The sequence below is a fragment of the Musca vetustissima genome, unplaced genomic scaffold, assembly GCF_032173495.1.
Source record: "Musca vetustissima isolate MV318-11 ecotype Yass unplaced genomic scaffold, APGP_CSIRO_Mvet_v1 utg796, whole genome shotgun sequence".
NCBI lineage: Eukaryota > Metazoa > Arthropoda > Insecta > Diptera > Muscidae > Musca > Musca vetustissima.
In genome coordinates, this window is record NW_026878527.1 from 144915 (window position 1) to 169761 (window position 24847).

Genomic DNA, 24847 nt, shown 5'->3' on the forward strand with positions numbered 1-24847 from the left:
TAATTTTAGAGCGAACTCAATAATCCTAGTTCATACGAGAGCCAGACATGTACTCTTTCTAACACCGTTGGAATTTTCGGATTCCGATGTTGTAGTGAGGAGGTATCATGCCCGCCATCAAAAATAAGGACTTTTCTTTAATTACAAAAAACAACAACAAAAATGGTTTGTAAATTATTTTTCTTCCCTTTTAAATTTTCAAATATATATGTGCAAAGTTACAAACCTTAACAAGCATTGGTATTGATTTACCAGCCCATTGAAAATCTTGAAAAATTAAAATCGAGAATGGGTGGGGTTCCCTTAATTCAGAACGCTATGCCAAATTTCGTGCAAATGGAAGGATATATAGGGACTTTGGTGCACTATTTACCTAAAATCGGATGAAAATATATATAGGAGCTATATCTAAATCTGAACCGATTTTTCCCAATTTCAATAGGGTTCGCCCTTGGGCCAAATAAGTGAATTGTGCCAAATTTCATCCAAATCGGATAACAAATGGGACCTGTACTTTGTTAACAAAAATACATGGACGAACGGACAGACGGACATACATAAGTCGACTTAAATAGTGATTCTATGCACATTCTCAAAAGGAACCATGTGTCTATCTCGTTTCCTTTTGCCTGTTACAAACATATGCACAAAGACATAATACCTTGTACCACAGTGTGGTGAAGGGTATAATAAACTAAATATATTATCAAATGAATCTTCCGAAGAGATGGTCGAAATATTATTGTACATGTTTTTATCACATTTTTTCAGGAGATCGTTGGTAATTTTTAAACTTTCGCAACATTTATTTAGTCTTTTCAATCCGCATCTAATATAAAGAAGTGAGTTCATAGTGCTCAGTATCATTCTATTTCTAATTTTTGTTTTTAAAAGGTTCATGCCACTGAAAATCCTTTCAACTTCTGCGTTACTAAATGGTAAAACTAGAAACTTCATAACAACAGATGGCAATTCCTTAAACGGATTTTCATTTAAAGCATTTTTATATTCGTACACATTAATCCAGAAATTAGTTGTTGAGATTGTGTTTGCACATTCATAAGTACATAACTTTTCCCATTGCTTTTCCAAAATATTGATTTCATCCACTGTGAAATCTTGCATTTGTTGTTCAAAATGTTCATGTAATTTAATTTTGTTAGTTCCTAAACTGTTTTCGACAGAAAAAAATTTCTTCGGAGTCACTGCTGAATTCTTCTATATCTAAATCGTTTGGTTCACTTCTTTTAAGATACTTACACAAATCATTATTTTTTAAATATTCATATTTTTAGTTAACTACTAAGTTGATGTTTTTTTGTTTTATATACAGATGAATATCACAAGAATATACATTAACACACTTTTTGCTTTTATTTGCTTCTTCACATTTGTATTCTTTAATTTTGTTTTGACTACCAAACTCAATGAATGCAAGCAAACGCCGATGTTCTATTGAACAGCTGATCATAATTGGTAATTGGTAAATCGTTGCCATTTTTAAAGGATTGTCATTGTTACTTCATAATTGTATAGCCATATTAAATTAAGTAGTCAGAAAAATAGCAAAATATTTAAAAATGTTGTGTGTAGAATAATGCTAAATAAGTAATTGCAAAATGCTAAAAAAAAAATGCTAAAGGCTAAATGAAAATTTTGCGGCTAAATACAAAAATAAAATGCTAAATTTAGCTGCAAAAATGCTAAAATGGCCACACTGCTCCATAGGTTAAAAATTTTTGAAATTAAAACCATGTCTATTATTGTGTCAACTCACTCAAAGCTTTTTTTCTTTTTTATATGGGAATCGGCCTTCAGGGTACTTGTTTATCATTTCCCCAATATTGAGCCAAAATGATCGAAAATGTGCTTATTTTCCACCCATATCCCGACTATAGGAAAATCGTATCATAATTGCAATTATTTCTTATTTTGTTCCTCTGTATGTTCTTAAAAATTATGAAAAATATATAATTTTTTATCATGCTCACTCTGCACAGTAAATGAACTTAGCTCGATGAAATACGACGGATGAAAATATCATTGTCATCCTTTTACTAAATGTTTTCATATTTAGTGAAAGGATTTTTTAGTTATTTGAAGTTATATACAACAGATGCCGAAATTAGGAACACTTAAACGGCATATACATTGCAACTTTTTACGGGGTTAACCTACTTTATGAGGATTTATTTGACATATAGGCAAAGGAATTGACAATTGAAACCCAGTGGGTTAACGAAATCCGGTTAAATGTAAACGTACTATTACCTTATATATTCAGGAAACATGATGATTTATTTATTTTCATACCTGTTTGGTTTTTTTTTATTATTAAAACATCAATATTGACAGTATTACAGAATATATTTGAAATAATTTTTTAAGTGTACGCAATGTATGTATGTTTGAATATATTGTATATTAAATGATGGCATACATATACATATGTGTATATGTGTTCTAAACATATGATTATATGGCGCATGACAATGAGATCCTTCTGTTGCTGTTAAATATTTCCCGCCATTTATACGATGAATGAATCAGCTGCTCTGACGAGTACTACCACAATGTGAACGAAGTGGTAAACAGGTGATGCCGAATAGTGGTTGATGATGTATCACAAACTGAAAGGGGGCAGTGTTGGGTAATGGGTCGTTTGGGCGGATGTTAATGTAACATCCGTTCTTGAAATGCTGGTTTAACTTGTTGATGTCACCACCATCACACTCTCGACCGTGCTAATCGGGGATGTGCTATTAATGTCGTCCTTCGGATTGGTGCTGTCGTCGGTTGGCGGCAGCACTTGTTTGGGTGGAATGTAAAACCACCAGGCAGCAAAGAAAAATACCACCGAACACAATTTACCAGTCAAGGCCAACATCCACATGTATCTGCATTACACAAAGGATCGGATGAATAGTACTATGGGTGGACATAGCCTGTAGGTTAAGCAATGCTATTACTTACCGACTCATTTGTGAATTTTCGTATACCAAACATGCTCCGGCCTGTTCGTCGCATGTCTCCTGCCAGAGTATGCAAGTTTCATCGATAAGTGTGCCAAATATCATTGGCGCTGGAATGGTGCCCAATAAGCGTACCTTTATCCATTGAATACCCAAGGCAAAAGAACGCTGGTCATCATAAACACACCTACAGATTTTATGAAACGAAACACAAAATATTCGAATTCAAACTTAAAAGAAGTAATAATAAGTAAAAAAGTGTCAGTCGGTGTTGCCGACAGATATATATCCTCAGCCTATGGTTTGCGGGTTTCGAAATACAAGGTATATGTTTTTTATAAGAGGTTTCGGATTTAATGTTGACCCACCATTGGAATTGATCAAGTCTTGGTAAAAATAATGGGTTGTGCAAAGTTTGATTAAAATCGGACATTCTATTTTACTGAAAATTTTGACCTTTTATGGGGGAAGTACCAGAAGGAGTGGACCAGGGTGTCCTATCTTTGGTATTGATCTGAACATAGAAAAGAGTTTGGCTTAAATCGGACATTGCATTTGTCTGATATTGCTTTTATAAATATTGAACATTTGTACCATTTGTGATGTGGTACCAATGGGTCCCATGTTCGGACTTGATCTAGGCTGGGTAAAGATAATAGGTTGTCCAATCGGATAGTCCGTACGCATGATATTATCAAATTCATTTTGAGCACAATTGTGACCATTTTGTCTAAAATCAATATTTCCATTAGGCACATTCTTGCCGTATTAAAGTGTATAGAGTAATGTGGACCATGCGTCAAATGTGGACCACCCCCATATCTAAGAAAATGCTTGAAATATACCAATGCCGCCTTGATAAATGTTTTCCTAATTAGTGAAAACAAACATCAAACTTGGTTTTTAATAAATAATTGCAATGTTGAAAATTTAGTAGGTGAAAATGTAGCTCTGATTATAAAAGTGTGATTTGAAAATTTTTTAGCACAATATAACGATTTGGTAAAATAGTCGAACATTTTGTTTTTCTCGAATATAAAGAGGTTATGTGGTTTTCTTGTATTCTTTAACAAAAATACACGTCTATCTGTAATTACTTTCGGTTATTTTTAAATTTTTATTCATTTTTGAAGCCGATAATTATTTTTAAATAAAAATATTCAATGTCGGGTAATGTGGACCACTATAAAAAAGTGGGACATTTTCATGAGGACGAGTTCGAAACAAGTGCGAATTTAATATGCGAGGAGGTATTCTATCCTCTGAAAACTCGATATCCGAAATTATAGGTGCCTCGGTTGGATAATGAAGCAAAGACCTTCAAAATACCGCAAATGGGGTGGTACCCTTAAATGGGGGCTATTCCAAAACATGGCCCATATATTTTTGCATTCATTATTACCCAAGAGTGCAATAAATTGAAATTTATCACAATTAATCCACAACCTACCTTTAACTTACTGATCCTCATTACCCACACATACTGGTCCACATTACCCGCCAAGTTATTTTTATTTGCAGTTTAGAGTTTTTTGAAATATAATGCAATAACATTTTTATGGACAAATATATATAATTTTTGACCTGGAATATAATTAGCCAACAAATCTACCATGCTGTGAAAACAATTTGTTTTTATTTTTTACCGTTGTTACGCCCACAATATCAAAAAAAAAAGAAAATGGTGGTCCACATTACCCGAAGTTACTCTATACCCATAAAACTGAGGGTATAAAAAGAAATAGGCATGGATATACAAAACCACAAAATTGTAAATGGACTTATGACATTTACGTCACTATTTGGACGAACTATATCTCATCATAGGTAGTACATGCAATTTCCTGTGTAATGAACCGTTTTTCCAATCGTAACTCACTGGAGCGGCTAACATTTTTTTTAAATTTTTGAATCTTGAAAATCCTAGCCGAATTTTCCAAGCTCAGTTCTGAAAATTTGTATTAATTGAAATGTTTAGATTCTGGGGGTCATGACCTTACCTCAATGTTGCTGATAATGCTGGCATTGTCGCCAAGAACGTGAACAACATCAGGATGAAACACAATGCCACGAAATATGGTAGATATTGACATGAGGATGAACACATGGTATTGGTCGCTTCAAATCCAAATTCAGGCGTTGTCGATTTAATGCATCCACAGTCTCTGTAGGATTTGCTCTCATTGTGTGCTATCTCTATAGAGCAGCCGGCATAACACGGGTTATAGTACATGACATTGTCTTGGCCACAGATGGGATCATACATATATTTGCTGCACGAGCAGTTGGCATTACAGTCGGCTTCCAGTTCAATTGTGAATTTTGTCAATTGGCTTTCGTTTAGAATACTTGTTTTCCGATAACCAGTCGTGACTCCGGCAAATTTCAAATTGGGACAGGATAATAGAAAGCAACTTGTAAAGACGGTGGCGATTATGGTCACCACCAGGCACAACCTTATTATTCCGGCACAGTTGAGATTGAATTTCTTGACCAAATAACCACCCAAAAAGGTTCCACCGCCACCGGCGGGCACTGTTATTAGACCCATCAGTAAGGCAGACCACACCGGTGAGATACTGAACTGATTTTCAATTTGCTTAGGCAGAAACGCTGCAAAGCCTGCTATAATCATTCCCTCCGACGCACCAGCCAAATTCAGAAATACGAAAGTCGGATTTTTGAGGAGAGACGTCAATGCCATCGGTAATTCTTTGAATTTTGTAAAAGCTGTGGGTTGATCCACATTCTTGTTGGCATTGTACGCCTCCGATATTTTCTCCTGCTGTAGTTTTTCTGAACCCGGCAACGATGTCGGATAACCGAATATTGGTATGGCCAGAATGAAGCAGGCAATTGCAGCAAATACGAAACCAATCCACCATGCTCCAATCCAAACCTTGCTGGCACTGGTCAAACTTAATCTGAAAAATGAACAGAAATAAATTCATAAGTGTTTTACAGGGTATCCAATACTGCTGATATTAAGTTGGATTAATTACGTTTTAGAACATTAAAAAACTATCAATTTATTTGTAGTATTTTAAAATTTACGAATAATTAGTGGACATGTCTGATATTTGTTATCCACGAATGTTAGATGATAAAAATAATTTCAATTCGAATATTATTTCGGTATAAGTTTAAATGGTGACGTGTAAGTCGGGAGGTAACCTAAAAAGACGTGGCAATATTTCCCATTTCTAAGGCATTTTAAAATATTCTAATTACAATTTCTCGAAGTCCTTGCATTTTTTGGTATATGGTGTCTTTGGCAATACTGCTGGATAACTTTTTATCGGGTTAACCTACTTTATGAGGATTTATTTGACATATATGCAAAGGAATTGACAATTGAAAACCGGTTAAATGTTAACGTAATAATATTTCACTTTTATCGATTAATACGTTAACTCTTATACCCTAGACAGACTACAGCCTTAATTTGCATTAAAAAGTTCTTAATTTGAATTAATATTTACCCCTGACAGGCGAGAGTTTTTGCATTTATGAAACAATTTTTTGTAAGTTAAAAAAATTTCGACCCCGCGATTAGATTTTTAAAGGAATAATTTTTACAATGTCGTATGTTTTTGCAGAATGCATTAATAACGATTAATACAGTACCCATTTATACTCCTTAATGACATTAATATGTGAAAGTCAATTCCTTTGCATATATATAAACCAAAATAGGTTAACCTGGTAAAAAGTCTAATGTATATGCACGATTATAGTTTACATTTAACACTAACCCAGTGGGTTTCAATTGTCATTTCCTTTGCATATATATACTAGGTTAACCCGGTAAAAAATTTGTTTTCATCGAACACGATTATAGTAAACACTGGATATACTGAACTAAATATGTTCATATGCCACTTTTTTATTTTTAATCAATCCTGAAAATAGTAAAAAAGTAAATTTTTGATGGTTTATATTCTAAGAGGAACTCAAGCCCGCCATTTCCTGATCTCCACTATTTAGATTTTTTCTCATAATCTTTCCTTCGACAACCTATTTGCGGTTTAAGAGCCACGTTATTTATTTTGTAATCAAAATTCGTGTGTATTCGTTTTTTCGCGGAAAAGTTCTATCTTCCTATGTCATTCGGTGCATCTTGACAAATGCATGCAATATAACCTAATTTCCTATTTTAATTTGGCGTATTTTTCGTCCATATTGTTGCTATTGGCAATTTTACTTGCGGGGACGTTGTGAACAACAATATGATTCCTTGCTTTTATTTCTTTCATCAAACCAAATATTGAAAATATTATTGTTTTTTATTCTGAAGTTCCCTACAAAAAACTAATATATCTCGAAAACGCAAAAAAATCGCAATTTGAGACCTATTGGAATCAATTTAGAAGGCTTTCATTAATATATTTCAGTTGTTAAAAGATCAGACAAATTTAAACATTTTTGTAAAAGTCTATCTAGAATGACTTATGTGTAAAAAATAGACACATTTCTTTTATTACAGTCAACTATGTAAATTTTGAATCGCTTCACAAATGTATTAACAAATATTATATATTAAATAAACAGCACACACCACCGTTAATACTCTCCATGTTTAATTTTTATGTTTATGCTTTGATTTTAGCGGTTTTAAACGTTTTAAAATACGCCTTGATTTTTTAATCCTTTAATTTTATTTTCAAAGTTTGGAGTTTGGCAACGATTTTCACCGCTTTTAAGACACTTTTACGCAAAAAATCTTACAGATTTATAAAATTTGACATGTTTTCTTTTTAATGGCATCAAAAAAGATTTTATTTTCCAAAATTGAAAAAAATGACTTTTTGCCCAAAAAACTGTCGAAATTGCAGAAAAGAAGAAAATCAGCTATAACAATAGTAAAACAGCTCACTATTTGAATTTTGCCTTTATTCATAATTTTTATTTTCATAAACGTAAATAAATTTGACAAGAATCAATTTATTTTGTACAGCATTGCCATATTGAAATTGCTTAATTCAGTATAAATTCAGTTTGATTTTGTGATTTAAAAACACATAAAAATGAGGACAATGTACAAGTTAATTTGAATCAAGGCTATTAATGCAAATAAAGGATGTCGTCTGTCTAGGCTATTAGTCGACTTTGTGAAGGGGTCTTTTCGGTCTCTTTTTCCAGAATTGATTGAAAACTCAATTGGGTCTTAGCCCAAAATAAGTTTTCATATTTCTAAGATTTTTGACGTTTATGCTGATTTTCAAGTTTTGTTCTATTCTGAATATAACTTTATGGCGACAATTTTTGTAGGATATTCTGATCTGTTATAACCCCGTTTTAAATGAGTTTCCAATCATTTTTATACAAGGTAATCTCATGCAATCATATGTTTCCAATTTTTTCAAAAAAATGCCTTTGACAGTATTCAGCTTTCAAAATGAAAGTGAAAATATCTTCCTTCGAAATGTACGCATATCATGTGTTCAGTGGCAAAAAATGTTAAATAATTTATATTTATAAACATTTTGAAATTCCCTGTCTCTAAAACTTTTAAATATAAGACGTAATAACCATGGTTAAATCTTAAGAGCAATTTTTAGCTTTAGAAAATATATATTTTTTAATTTATTGAAAATATTCCAATCGACATACACAAAATTTTAAGGATTTTTTTCATTTTATTTAAAATTGATAGATGACTTCCAAATTAAAAAGGGTTGCCATCATAAAATTCTCAAATTAGACTACCTTCTGTAAATATGCGATGTCCGAATATTTTCAAATGGCTTAGTAATGGGAGATAAAGCCACGCTTTTTTAGATAGACTTGTCTTCAATTTTTAGCACCTCTATCATAATTTTTTGGAATTTCTTGATAAAAATTTTTTGTGTTGCACAGTGTATTAATATGGGCATTCCAATACCCTGTTGGCCGGTATTGGGAGAGCAATTACTCTGCAAAGCTCTTATAGTATATATTATTATCGCAACTCTCTATTTATGGGTAATTTTCTATATATTAGATTGGGGAAATAGAAATCCATCATTTTTATATGAACTATAGAACTTTATTTAACATGCTTCGGAATGTCACCGTTTTGCCAAATATGCACCGTTTTGTTGTATGATTTGTTGCCATTTTAAAGGTAACTTCATAATGCCTCTCTCATAGAAGTCCTGCTCTCTATTTGCAAAAAAAAAAAAACTGCAGTACTCGATTTGCAAAATCCTCCCTAGATACCAATTTTTGCTATGCAAGAATAAGACGATAAACGCTTAGTGCCAAGTCCGGACTGTATAGCGGATGCATTAAAACTTCCCAATCAGGCTCCCAACCATCTGCCGAAATAATAATGGATTTCCTTTTCCCCAACCTAATATAATACTTATTATTTTTTTAGAATGTAATTGAACAAAGTCCTGATTTAGATTAGGCGAGTTTACTTGTGTATGGTATGGTGTCTATACAAGGCAATTCGGTATCAAAACTATTTATTTTTATTGACATTTTGTGAATTTTTTTTTGTTCGAAAATGTTCTGGATTGGTATTTCAAATTACTTAGTCCTGATTTATATTAGGCGAGTTTACTTGCGGCAATTTTTATCGTTCTCTTTTGAACTTGCTTCATGCGTCTATACAAGGCAATTCGGTTTCCAAAATATTTTTTTATTTGTTGTTTTTTCACATTTAAATATACATATATAAAATGTCAACAAATACGAAATACACAAAACGAATTGCCAGAAAATTGTCGGTACGAGCAATTTTTTTCCTATTCCCCTTGCCCCTCTCTCCTACAAACAAAGACTTGCCGCAAGTAAACTCGTCTAATCTAAATTGGGAATTACACTACAAACAAAATACACAAAACGAATTGCCAGAAAATTGCCGGTACGAGAAATTTTTTTCATTTCTCTTCCCCTTGCCTCTTTTCAGCAAACAAAGACTTGCCGCAAGTAAACTCGCCTAATCTAAATTGGGACTTAATATCTAGTTGAATACTATGACGTTAAAATTTAAATTACTTATTTCAATTGATATGCTCCCAACTATCTTCTTCAATATCATCTTTTTATCTTATTTATCTACCGTTGATATTTCCTTTTACCGACATGGCATACTTCCTTTATTTTTAAATTTGGACTACATTTCGGCTTATTCTCTTTTGGAATAAAAAATTAACATAAGAAAACTTATGTTATTTATTAAAAAAAAATCATCAACTCTATAAAATTATCCATCAAAGCTGGAATCATTTCGAAAGCTCTACTAAAATCATATCATAACGGAGGTCGTTATTTAAACAAGTAGATATTTGGCTGAAAACACAATGTTCACGTCATTGTTGTCGTGGCAACAAATAAGGGATGTGATGCCCACGTAGCTATAAGCAACTGCGACACCTGTTAATAGAGGAGTCACACCCTGACACAGCACGTAATCTATGCCATCGATTTTAGTCCCGGGGATTAAAATTGTGTTTTATTAGTCCCACGGTATGGGGAAACAGCTATTTGGGGAGAGTGATTTACTGTCGGCAAATGGCAAACGAAGCTTTTATATTCATACGTTGTTGTTTTCTGGTGTCGCATTCATACACCGGCATTCCTTAAGGATGCCATTCACGTGTTTGGCGGTTATGCCGTCTTTGGAATTACCAACAGAACGTTCGGATTTCTTACAAGTGAGAAAAGTTTGTTCCCTCAAGGTGTGATTTATTGCCTGTTTGCAGTCGAAATAATTAAGAGTTGTTAACCTGTTAGGTTATAAAGCATCACCTACATTGCTTATGAATGTGTGCGAAAACCCCCCGGTTGTTATGAAAATTTCGCCCTGCAAGCATTCGATTGTGGGTTTCTCACTTGTTCTTCTAATAATAATCCACAGTTTTTTTTTTTTTTTTTTAAAGGGCGATAGTTTTTAATTTTACAATGACACATGTGTATTATAAAATGTTCGTCGTCTGGAGTAACTACTTGGTGACATGAAAGTGGAGAACAAGTTGACAACTAAATATTTTTTTGAAGACCCAGTAGGAAATACTCTCATGCATGACAATTTCGTTGTCGAAATTTAATGGAGAATGTCGTGAACATGTCGACCACAAAATATATTACAAAAAAAAAAAACTTCAACAATAGCATGCTTTGGAATATTGGTAATAATTATATTATTATTCAGAAATCATGGTACCAAGCAAGGCACATATATTAGGTAGCGGCATCGGCGAATTACTACACAAAGCAACTTTTTTGGTAACATAATATGTCAAAATTTGTAAACAAGGCAAATAAAATTCAATTCGCCTTGACATTTAAAAATTTAGGCAAATTTGATTCAACCAATCACAACAAAATGTTTTTATACCCTACACATCTATGTTAAAAATGTGTGTTACCTCAAGAGTCGTGCAGCTACGACTCCTAGACTTAGATTATTGTATATCGTTTATCATCTGTCCGTCTGTCCATTGTAATTTGTAATATGATTATCATGATTGAAAAAATACGTTCTGAAAATACAACATTAGCACATTTTTAATAAACGATTCAGTACGTGTCGGCATCTTTCAACAATTTCCCATGATGAATTCTGGAAATTTTGTATGTATATTCGGTTCTGGCCTAAGTCGACTTCTATTGGTTTTGGTAGTGACCGGTTTATATTTAGAGGCCAAAATTATGACCCAATATTTAGCGCTTCAATTGATTTTATTTGAAAAATGGCTAAATTTGAATTGTATGGCGTACATATTTACTACTAAAAGATATATGTAGATTAATAATAATAGTTCATATACCACCAAATTGTATATGAAAAATGTATCTTGGCAACAAATAATTTTGTTCAGCCTCATTTCTTGTAGCTTGGGCATGTTACAGCCCAAACTACAAGAAATGAGTCGTGCAGCTACAAACTCTTGAGGTAACACATACTTGTAACATAGATGTGTAGGGTATAAAAACAATTTGTTTTGATTGGTTGAATCATTTCAATAAATATTATGGGCTCGTGAAGTGTTAAAAACAGCTTTCAAGAAAATCTTTCCAGTTTTGATGTAGCCCTTATACAAAATTCCTGCCCATATTTAGGTATATTGGTTCTCTCGAAGTAAAATTGAAAAAAATTACGAAACTTCAATTCTATTTACAAAAATTAATTTATTTTTTAATGCGAATTCTAAATTACAACAATTTGTTTTGACATTTAATGTTACAAAGAAATAGGTCGATGCGACCAAGGCACATATATTAGGTAGTCGCATCGGCGAATTACTACAACAAAGCAATTTTTTGGTAACATAATATGTCAAAATTTGTAAACAAGGCAAATAAAATTTAATTCGCCTTGACATTACAAAATTTAGGCAAATTTAATTCAACCAAATGTTTTAATACCCTACACATCAATGTTAAAACTATGTGTTGCATCAAGAGTTTGTAGCTGCACTACTCCTAGACTCAAATTTTTGTATATCGTTTATCATCTTTCCGTCTGTCCATTATAATTTGTAATCTGATTATCATGATCCGAATCAAATGGTGATTGAAAAAATTATCTTCTGAAAATACAACATTAGCACATTTTGAATAAACGATTCAGTAATCATTTCCGCAGGTGAAATAATTACAATAGAGTCTTAGAACCAAACTCAAAACGCGGAACCAATCAAATAACTATTTTAATATAAGAAAGGGGGTTATATGGGGACTACCCCAAAAAGGGGGCGAATAATAATACTTTTTGGTAGAGAGATTTACACAGTATGTATTACGTGTCCTGAAAGTAACATAGGCTATATAAACTTCTAAACTTCCGCGTGGATGCAGGGTTATAGCATCAATAGTGAATATCACAATTGCTGTACACGTAATATGCGTATATCTTTAGAACGGTAGATACCGTCTTCAAAATTTGTCTGAATAACGTGGGTGTAAATACACATCATCCATACAAAAATGAGCAAAAATGCGTTGCATACAGCGATAATAATATTTTTTGTTTGATTAGTCAAAAACCGCTCAACAGATTTTACTGAGAATGCCATCCCATGGAAGCAAAATAAACATTCAAAATTCATCATCATACCACTGAATAAATATTAATATTCTACGCACATATCTAAATACTTTGAATAAATTTGTTCATAAAAATATGTATGATACTCAGATAAGTACACATCCAATATTAAATGACCAGGAAGTAAAATTTGGTCAAAATCAGAAATTTTCCACTCATCATTTTTTATCCGGATGATGGATTAAAAGTTATAATAATCTGAAATCTGTGGTGGGTTATCATCATAGCTGACCTGAAAACAAAATGTGTATATTACATGAGAAATTGAGTTTAGTTGATCAAACGGATATTACTAAAACTATTACTTCCAGGATGAATAGAGAAAACTACTTACTCAATAGCCACAAAATTCTATCTTCATATTGGTTTGCTAAAAATACCAAGGTATGTACAGTTAAGAACATGATACAACCATGAGTTAAGAAAAAGACTAAATCTAAGTTCGTTAAAAATATTACAATGTGAAGGGATCCCAGCCATATAATGGGAAATCAGATAAGAATACAGACATAAAGGTAGGTGGTAATGCGAATGAAGGATTTTATTGGTCTTTGCACGATTAATGCAAAACATGTGAATATTGTAGTAAATATATTAGTATATAATCCTTTTGAGACAAGTCAAGCTGTTTCAAATAACGTATACATTAATCAGGTATTAGTACACTTCGCAATATATATAGTCCAACAGTAATTGGGGCTACTATAACACCTACGTCAACTATCCTATGTTAATCACTTTAGTAGGGGCAGTGAAGCGCCACGGGTCCAGCTAGTATTAAATAATATTGCACAGTGTGGTTATAATAATGGTTTCTAAAAGTGTAAAATGATGTGCTGCCATGTAAAGAACAATTTATAGTTATGTTACATAATTGTGTATAAATAAATTATTATTTATGTGTATAACAATAGCATAAAATGTGGACATGGATGAAAGAAATATATCAGCAAATACAAAAATTAAAGCAAATTGTGGTAGGACAGTAGATATTGGCGAATATACTGGCGGAGTATAATGTGTTACTTCGACGTAACCTAGGAATTTCCAAAGCTACACAGTAGTATAATGTGTTACTTCGACGTAACTTGGGAATTTCCAAAGATACACAGCGAATATTCCCAATTTGTACAGAGCTTAAGGAACTGGAAAAGTGGTAAGTATATATTTGATATAAATATATTTATTTTCTGGGGAGAATATCACAACAAAAAACTAGGGAACTGATGAGGATCAGTGGCGTGATCCGAAACTATAGTCTTCCCTGCCTTACCCCTCGGTAAACAATATCATACATTCCCCACTAATAAATAGTTGTTTTTTTTATAAAAACAACAAACTGGAATTCAGCCTGACTATTTTGCAAAAACAAAACACAAATGGTATCCCAAATAAACTGCCAACACTACTGTATATTTATTTTCATGGTACAATTATAAAAGGTAACAGCAAAACCCAGCTGATTTGATTCCAACGTAATACTAGTGTCAATATGAATATGACAAATTATGTTTTTTAAAATCACCCAACAGGAAAATTGGGAACGGATACAATTCGAAATTGTTCTTTATTAAATGTCCTCCCGTATTCAATTTACTCAATCTGCGGTAAGTTTGAGGAAGCAAATCTTTCTTCATGGAATAACTCGCGAATTCCCAGCATTTTCATATGGGTTACACATATAAGTGGCAATGGCTAAATTATAGGAAAGATGTGGAAGCGATAGAAATATAAACTTGATAGATTTTCATTCATGTTTTTACGTTTTATCTTGAGGATTCGAAAATATTACATTTTCAAAATAAATAAAATTTGTTGATAATTTATTTGTTTCTTGACATTTTTCTGTCAAATGAAGTTGACAATAGTATAACTTACAACAACAAATTTCCATGTGGTTGTTGTATCGTTTGTTGTACAACAACACTTGCTGTTACCTTCTATTATTATACCATGATTTATTTTATATTTACATATGGGCAATATTGCCAATTTTTAAACATAGCTGAAGCGGAGGTTCACCCCTTAATAATTCGGGAATTACTTGAGTATATGAAAAAAAGTGAAGCAAACTTTTCATGATATTGACATCCAAACTATATTTGGGTGGAAGCTGGTCTACTTTAATGTAAAAAATGTGTAGAAACAGGTTGAGACGAACCAGTTCTTTATGTTCCCCACCGATTTGTGACTAAGCCACTCATTTCACGGTCTTCGTGTCAAAGTAAAACTAGAAGCCTACAAAAGGAGGACTACGTCTCTTATGTATCATTTTTCAAAATGTTATCTGCATCTAGCTTTAAATGATGCTGACATTTTGAAGCTCAATTTTGAGTGTTTTTTGAATTTTACTTCTATTACTGGAATTTCTGAAAGTCGATTATAAGATTATTGTAGTCGCGAATCTGAGTAATTTGATATATATTTTGTGTAGTATGCACAGCTTCAGAGTAATACTTAACCAAAGGTGAAAATTTTGTGCGATCAAATTAAAAAAAAAAAAAAAACAATTTTCAGGTCAAATTTTTAGATCTGCCATTTGATTCATATTGGTACCCGCGATCAGTAAGGCTTTTTACGTTTCGGATGAAATAAAATCTTCTTCGTGAAAATCCATCTACTAGAATGGCGGAAACTGGCCTTTTAAAAACACGAAATTTGGCAAAAAATGTTTTTGAAAATATCGCGGATTTATTTGCGTTTTTTGTGAATCATTTCCATTACAATAAATGACCTGGTATGGATTTTGAACTGTTGCGAAAACAGAACTTATCCAAAAACTAATCTCAAAAATAGTGTGAGCTGGGTCATCCATGGTTCTTAATGGACCGCATTGATATAGGTATACATCGATGTATTTTTTTAGGTGCACACCGAAATAGAATGCGCGTTAAAGGCATATGGACATTTCACTCTAGTAGATGAGGGAATTGCTATAATCGGTATAAAAGCGAAGTTCTTCTACATCAGTCTTATTTGCTCCCATGCTCCGACGGAAGACAAAGATGAACAGACCAAAGACATTTTTTACGAGCGCCTAAAAACTGCATATGACCGCTGCCCTTGCCATGTCATTAAAATTCTGCTAGTAGATTTTAATGCAAAAATCGGAAGGGAAAAATATATATTGGATCATAACGTTGACGGAACAAAAAACAGTTAAAAATGTATACAAATCTTGTTTCTAGCATATATGGTAAATACTTTCAAATGACTAACAAATATTTAAATATACTATACATAATTCTTACACCTTGTTTTCTTTTTTACAAATGCTGTAAAATACGATCGATGTCTTTGGGAACAATATTGGTACTGTCGTTAGTGACTGGTTACAAAGACGTTGAAATGGTCGTCAACCAAAAATATATGTTTTAATAATCAAATGGGTCGTTAACGAAAAGTAGGGAGGAACATAGCTTACCTTGTCGCCCAATCAAAAAAATGTAGATTCATAAGTACATATTTCAAACGATTCGGTTTATAGTGGCGACAAAGCAGTCATCTATGATCACATAACACGAAAGATCAAATAGCGCAATGAATCAAAATGTATGTATGTTGTTCCTAATTTACAATAATACAGATGACTATTTTTGAATAATAAATTTAAAATAAATGAATGTACATTCACGCCGTTTTTAGTTTTAGTATAATAATAATATATTCAGATTTACAGATAACTACAAGTTTTAACTTACTCAGATACATCAATTTGAAGAAAGTCCGTGTAGATCAACAGCAGTTGTCCACCCAAAACATAGCCCACAGCTGGTCCAAGCATCGTCATTGTGTAGTAGGTTCCTAAAAATGAAAAAAAATAAATAAATAAAAAAAAACGTGTAAAATGCCACCCCATATCACAATGTCCCTTTGCAAGCATAGTTGGTGGCCAATTAAATTGACTCGAACAAGTTTTACAACTTCGTTACATCGAAAGGGCACTAAATATACAAATATTGCTACATATATTTATACATATGTTTCAACTCATAATGGAATTGGTATTCTTAAGGGCACAAACAAAGCACGATTTCAATTTCAATATCAATGACAATATCAAGTGAGGCATATAAAATTGTCGGCAAATGACTAAATATCCCCTATCTGCCAATTGCGCGACAAATTAGTAACAAACCGTCTTTGTCTGCAAATGTTTTTGAGGTCTTAGATTATCTTAACTGGAAACCAATAAATTTTCAAATATGTATTTTCAATTCGATGTTTACTTTGAGACAGACACCCGCTTGCTTGGCAGCACAAAGCAAGTGAAATTGAAACTGAAACAAAGATGAAAACAACAGATCAAATAGAAAAACAGGCAGACAGACAGACAGACAGTCTGTTTGAACGACAAATAGAAAAGAAAAAATTGCGACGAGGAGAGACCGTACGCAGTTCCATGGAAATCGCCCCTGTTTGATATCTGATGAAGACAAATAGTTAGAAGGGCGGATAGTGGTGATGCAAACGCCCGCCCCCCAACGCATGTCTATTATTATATGTTGATGTTTGCCGATTCAGCAATTCCTTGGGATTCGTTTAATAAGCGTCAAATCCTTTTGTGTTGCATAGTGATGACGAACTAAGGATACTTTACGCATTTCCACACTTCGGCTTGTCTTTTGTATCTCCTATCTGGGTCATATTCTAAATATTCAATTTATCAGGGAAATGTGTCTCACTTGCATTTGGGGGATGGAGCGGCTAAATTATTTGTTGCTCGAATCAATGTGGTGACGGTATTTGTATTTTGCCTCATTGCATGCAATATTAGTTCTACAGTTTTTAACGTTTTCCTGTGTTGTTGTTGTTGTTACCAAAAAGTGTCACGTTGTCTGGCTATGTTTATTAAATTCAAGCAGTAGTTATCCTGCAATTCCATTTCTATTCACAATTCATGATTTTTTTGTAAAATTCTATATTCAAAAGAAATTTTATTTCTCTAAAGTACAAATATGTAGGTCTATTAAAGTACATTTACATATAGGATTTTAAATCCACTGGATTAACGAAATCCAGAAATACACCCTAATTGTTTACGCATACCTTTAATCGTTGTCTAAGTAAATATCAGCTGACGTTTGTTTGTAAACAAACTAAATTATAGATTTGAGCAAAAAATGTATGTTTCAGAAAGGCATATACAAATCCCTTATAAACACAAAAATTCTATAAATAATTTTTATTTTCCTTTGCATCATTCGTTTGTGCCATGATGCAATAATAAGGTGATGTATCACAACAAAAACCTTTGTTTTTGTCTCAACAATCTGTCAAATTTTTCCTTATAATATTTCACATGGTTAGCAACATTGCACATCGAATTCAAATAGAAATTACGCACTTTGACAGTTAATCAAGACATCAGCTGCTCTAAATGGACTACCTATTCATGGTGCCATGGTTTTTGCATTTGGCATCAGTTAAATATAGAACAAACAAAATGTGAAAACAGTTGCAAATTTTGGATAATTATGAGAGAGAAGTTTTTTTTTGTACAAAAACTGTTCATTAGTATCATGATTTCGATCATGATTTAAAATAAACCCTGCCCAAAAAAAAACCCTACCAAATGTTGGTAATCTCAACATGATTAAGAAAATAAACCCTGATACGGCCTTAAATCATGATCAATTATAATGTGTAAACTAGATTCTAGTTAAAAAAAAAACTTCGTTAACCATGGTAAAAGTTATTATGTATTTGTGTATTTATCATGTAGAATGAATCCAGAGAGACCCATAGTCACTTAGAATCACTCTTTATAGTTAGAATCACTTTTTTAATCGTTTTAGGCATGATCCAACGCATGTTCATGTATTTTTGTAAACAAAGCGCATATATATTTCCTCAGATTTCGTGTAAAAATAGCACCAATAACCCTGTGTTTGTCCGAATAACACGAAATTTTGCATGGTCTACCGACTAGAAGGATGTGTGGTGGATTTTTTCCAGTTTGCTTCATATTATTCACATTTATATATAGGCATTTCCGGTGACTGCGGACAGGACTTTCGGAGACAAAATCAAACACATTTAATTTTTTTTTACAATTCAACCGTAAAACTTTTTGTAGTATTTTAAGAGATTATCACAATTGAGAGAAAAATCTATTAATAAGGTCACCAGGCTAACGAAAGTCAGCTGTTTTTCTCAAGTCAATATCAAAAATGTTGACTTTGTTTGCGTTTTTATATTGACAACAATCATGATAGGCAGCTGATCTCCCTGGATGACCTAATTTATAGGCCTTAATTGAGAGCCTTCGGTTTTTATCTTTTGAGATAAAAGCCGGAAACGGGCAATCATTTACTCGACTTCAAATATACATGACTTTAGACATCATTGCTAATAATGGGAAAACTCTGCGAATTAAATGATAATTTTTGAACTTTAAAATTTTTTCACATAAGTAATAAAATCAATGAAGGATTTTTCTGGGTCACTCACGCAACATAACTCACGTAACATTTTTTTCTGCAGTATCTACATTTATAGTCATTACATTAGTATTTATGCTAATAACAAGAAAAAATAATGACAAAGTAGAGCAAGTCAAGTCAATGAGTGTGGAAGTGGAATAGTGTTAATAAGAAGCTCAAAATCCAATTCCGGATGTGGGTTATCGACGATGATCGAAATATTGATAAAATAAAAATAAATTAAAGAAGAAACCAAACATTTTATTCTAATTTTCAATGACCTCAAGCCGAAAAATAATGACAATTCTTAGTACTTTTTTCCGTAACTTCACTAATTTTATTACAATTAAATAAATGAAACTCTACGGCTTTGGTTGACTTTTTTCCGGAAATTCCTATATATAAATATATATATATATTTTATACTATATATATAATTATGGGTTTAAAAGAAATTCATGGAAATATCTTGTATGTATCCCAAGTTGTATATAGTTTCATAAAGTTGACCCTGTCTGCATTGGATTCTTTGTTTAATTTATTTCAAATAGATAAGTATATTCTAAATTTTCTCAATTATATAGTAGTTTTTGTTTTCATACGGACCTATTGATCAACTATATATATTTGTAATTTAAAACCGATCAGTAATCTAATAAATATAGTCATGTATGGTTTTCTTAAAGCTGAGTCAATTTTCGATTTGGACAGGGGAAACTCGTAATAGTTCTCTTCCAGTTAAGTTTCAGTTATCTGATATTCAATTTCAATTCAATTTATTTTATAAACGTGAACCTAGCCCAATGGCCATGAGCGATTCCAAAAACTTCATTACATGGACTACTCCGTATTCTAAAAAACTCCAAGCATTCTAAAATATAAATTTATCACAGGTGTTTTTTAATGCAATTTTTGTCATAAATTTGTCTTTAATTTCATGTTCACAATAAAATTTAATATGAATCGACTCATATCTTCTCCTTCTTGAATGTGAGCAAGTGAATAACTTTTTCCTTTTTTTTCGTTTACCTGCATCCTAGTGCGACACAACAAATAAATTCCAAATAAAGATGTATAGTTTTGGTGAAAGGAAATTCCCACAATATAAGTACGTAACTAATGTTTACTTATGTCTACCACCACCGACATCGCCAGCGCCAACACTCGCTGACGATAAGATATGCATTAGCGGGAGAACATCTGACAAAGCTAAAATTTGCAAATAGAAATTTATGCTTCACTTGATTCGTTTATTAACCCACGCCTAACTCTCACCATAAGAAGTCTGTTCGTCCACAAGGCTTGCAAGCGAGAAAAAAACTTACCCAAATAAACGGATGACATTTTCTTTGAAACGTTCTCATCGATGTAGGTAACTCCCAGGGTGAAAAGGGGTGAGGCTCCGGCACCATGCAGCAATTGGGCGGCAAAAAACAGCCACACAGTCCACGATAGATTATCACCACCATCCGTTTCGTCGGCTATATAATCGCGATTTGATGTTATGTCGGTGATAACAATGTCACAGGTCTGTGGGTGAAGACAATTCCAATTTTACTGAATAAATATTGACAAAATTTCGAATCGATCTTACCTGTAGGGTGATATTACTGTCATCCATTCCCGCATTACAGGTGCCGGTTGTTGGTGTGGTAGCACGATACGGTCCAACCAAGAAATGAGGCAGAGCAAAGGTTAGCGATCCCATGCCAAGCAATATAATACCCCAGGCGATTATGCGTGGCTTGGATGCTCCCAGGCGTCCGCCAAAATACGTCACCGGAACCAAGCATAAAAACGAGGCAATGTCATAGCCGCTTGCCACCAAACCAGTTTGTCGTGAACGCAGTCCAAAGCGCCTCTCGATTGTTGTAATTACCACATTGATGAATCCATTAACTATCAGTCCTGCAATGAGCAATGGAGAAGGTGATGTCTGTCACTTTGCACGTTGCAGCATAAAGAAATGCCAATAAATTTTATTGAATTCAATTGAGTTGAGTACGGTTGATTTCTTCACTCACAAGTGAACGTCTCTTATCGCCATCAGAAAGTCGAGAGGTAGCCTAGAGTGCCGACACTTGCACTTGTGTCGATTCGTGTCAATTTCGCACATTCAATTCTTTCATAGGCAAAATAACATTTAATTTGTTCCGAATGCATTACAAAGTACTACTGCTAATTTATCTACCCGTATCACAGGTTCTCACTTACGCTTAATTAGTACCCCTAGCAACAATAAATAATTTTGAAAGTTATTTGAAAGATGTCTAACACCACATTTACGGATTGAGCCAATTTACCTCATTTCAAAATTTTCAAAACAGCTTTTATTAAATATTTAATGTTAGTTTTTAAAATCATACATTGATTTTGAGTTACGTATAGAAATATATTCCTCATTTCGGATTATTGCATGTTATATACCTATGAAGATATGTGTTTAACTTTTAAAGAATTTTTGAAATTTGTTGCTGCTATCAGGCCTGTGCAACATTATAATAGCACATGGGCTATGAAAGTAAACAAACACGAGATGTTGACAATTGTTTGAGGAGGTACCTAAGGGAGTGGATCCATAGAACCCATTTTCGGAATCTATCAAGATTTGCCGTCTTTAAAGTTCTATACCCTTTGGGGAATAACCAGAAGGAGTGAACCAATACGCTGCATATGTGGATATGATCTCGATTTGGTAAAAATATTACTTTTGTGCAAGTGGGGGTCAAATCGGATACAAATTGTAACCCCTTAGTGAGGGGATGTGCCACAAGGAGTGGACCAATAATTCATACTTTCGCGGTATTAGGTTATGCAAATTTTGGATCAAAACGTACAATCCGTTCGCAGGATATTAACATTTATTTTTCAGCAACAATTTTACCATTTGTAGGGTAGGAGTTATCTTGCGCACTATCCAGCCAGACCAGTGTTGCCAATTTAGCATTTTTAGTGCTAGATTTAGCACTTTTTAAAATCGTTTAGCACAAAAAAAAAATTGATCTAGCACTCTTTTAGCATTTTTAATTTGTTCCAGGATTTAAAAAAAAAAAAAAAATAAGTAGCACTCTAAAAAAAATTTCGTTTTTCGATTTCACATTGACACATTGAAGTTTCCTATGTTTCACATGGTGGATTAGATTTTCCAATGTTTTTTCCAGTGAGACGGCTATCCATATCCCTACGCAACTACCCCAAGACTTCAATTTTTGCGAAACTAATTGCCGTGTCGGTGAAAAATTCTGCGAAATATCCACCTCAGAAAATAACAAGTAAAAAAAGAAAGACGGCCGAACTTTTTATAATTCATCTTATGATACCCAAAAATATGTGAGCAAACTATATTAAAATTCTCAAAACATCAAATAGTGGGGCTACCCTTATATGGCTATAATAAAACGGAGATCAATATTGATACTTTTGGTAGAGAGATATGGGGAATACCCTGAAACTTCAATATTAAAATTTTTTGGTACGGATATTTGTAATTCAATGGGAACCCAAAATACCAAATTACAGCCAGTTTGATTGGAAAATGTGTCCAAAATACCGATTATTGGGTGTACCGTTATATGACGGCTAGACCAATACCTGAACCGATATATGGCATTTGCAATACCAAACATACTAGGAGTACCAGCGAGCCTCTGCAAAGTTTCAGAGCTCTATCCTAAATATTGCGACCTTTATCGTAATTTCAACTAGCGGACATGCGAAAATCGACATAGAATATTATTCTCATCAAGAATATATATACTTTGAGGGTTCTTCGATGAATATTTCGAGGTGTTGCAAACGGAATGACAAATTTATACACTCCACCTATGATGGCGGGTATAAATCAGTATAATTTAAATACATTTAAAAGTCAGCTTTACTTCTCTTGGCTTTACTTCTTCTTCCCGTATTTATTGGTTTATTGCGGTTTGGGTTATAAAAGTGGCATCGGGACAAAAACCACTAGTTTTTCGTTCATTTCATCTCCCACACCCGGTCTCTGTCCTTCTGGAATAAATGTATATGGCATAGAATGCCAATTTTGCATTTTTTTACACAAAAGTCATGGTCAATTAGACACTCTCAATATGCTTATTCATTAGCGTTTCCCTCATGTACAATTTTTGTGTATTTAAAGAGGCCAGAAACGCATATTAAATGCTTTTGGTTGAGTTCAACAGCCAAATATTGACCGATTTTACCAAACACAATAAGTGTCCTCACTGGATAGTACCGGATATGCAAAATATCGTTACAATTGTTTCACAGCTGTGACTGCTACTTTGTTCACAAATGTTAATGGACAGACACACATATCTATTACGAATCAGCTTGTCGATATATACTGATTCGTATACTAAAATGTGAGTCCAGGACCAATATTTCGTGACGTTACAAACTGTTGGAACACAACTACTTATACAACATACAACAATTTCCTTATTCGTATTTAAGTATATAAATAATTTTCTAAGTAGATCTCATTAAAAACTAAACAATTTTTTATATTCAGTTTTAGCACTTTTTTGCACTTTTCTAAAATTTTTATCCCTTTTTAGCATATTTTAAAAAAAATCTAGCATTTTTTTTCAATCAAGTTTTGGCCACACTGAGCCAGACTGACATTAGTGCCTCAAGGCTGAGTCTATAAAAATTGAGTTTATATGTAAAAACGTTTTCTTTTTAAAATTTGATATTTACTTCCACTTTCTGAGTAGAATCAGGACCATTTTTGTGTATTTTAAGGAGTTTGTTCATGTTATTTTAACAAATTTGGAGTAATTTTATTTTTTGGAGACTTATTGGGGGCGACTTGACTTAACGTAAGGCGGCCAGATTTTGGAAATAAAAATTGATGACATAAAAAAATTAAACAATTTACTTGGATTCAACATTTTTTACATATTTAAAATAAAAAATAATAATAAAACGTATCTATTGTAGGTCCACGATTCATAAAAATTTGACCCTATTTTAAAATCGGCAACAATTTCTATTATTAACAGATTTTTGTAGGTTCTAAAACCGACCAACACTGTCATGAAACTCAAAGCCTAAAAGCTTTCAATGTAGCAAGACATATTCAATAATAACAGAATTAGAGAGGAAGTATTAGATATAACTATATGTTCAGCGAACTTAATAAATGAGGTCCAGGAATGGAGAGTCTCAGAAGAGTACTTCTTTTCTGACCATAAATATATTATGTTCAAAATTCTACGGCCACCGCCGAAACCCATATACTTCCAGTCCAAAACTAACTGGATAAAGTTTAGGGCAACCCAATTATGAACGCCTAGAAAGAAATGACATAGACAGAAACCTCAACAAATTAACGGAAATAATTGAAAGTCTTTCGAGGAAAGTTGTCTTTTTCGAGAAGGGAAATCTGCATTTAAAAAAGCCTGGTT

General features: G+C 33.0%; 1 protein-coding gene across 1 annotated transcript in view; it reads right to left on the reverse strand.

Annotated features, from left to right (window-relative positions):
- Window positions 1–2704: 2704 nt before the first annotated feature.
- Window positions 2705–24847, reverse strand: part of LOC133323267 (solute carrier organic anion transporter family member 4A1) — a 45729-nt gene continuing 23586 nt past the window's right edge. Inside the window, exons 2-7 of the mRNA XM_061532210.1 lie at window positions 21013–21347; window positions 20765–20969; window positions 16716–16818; window positions 4973–5896; window positions 2974–3159; window positions 2705–2897 (exon numbers count right to left, since the gene is read on the reverse strand). Coding sequence (XP_061388194.1) covers window positions 2705–2897; window positions 2974–3159; window positions 4973–5896; window positions 16716–16818; window positions 20765–20969; window positions 21013–21347 — 1946 coding nt within the window. The remainder of the gene's footprint in view (window positions 2898–2973; window positions 3160–4972; window positions 5897–16715; window positions 16819–20764; window positions 20970–21012; window positions 21348–24847) is intronic.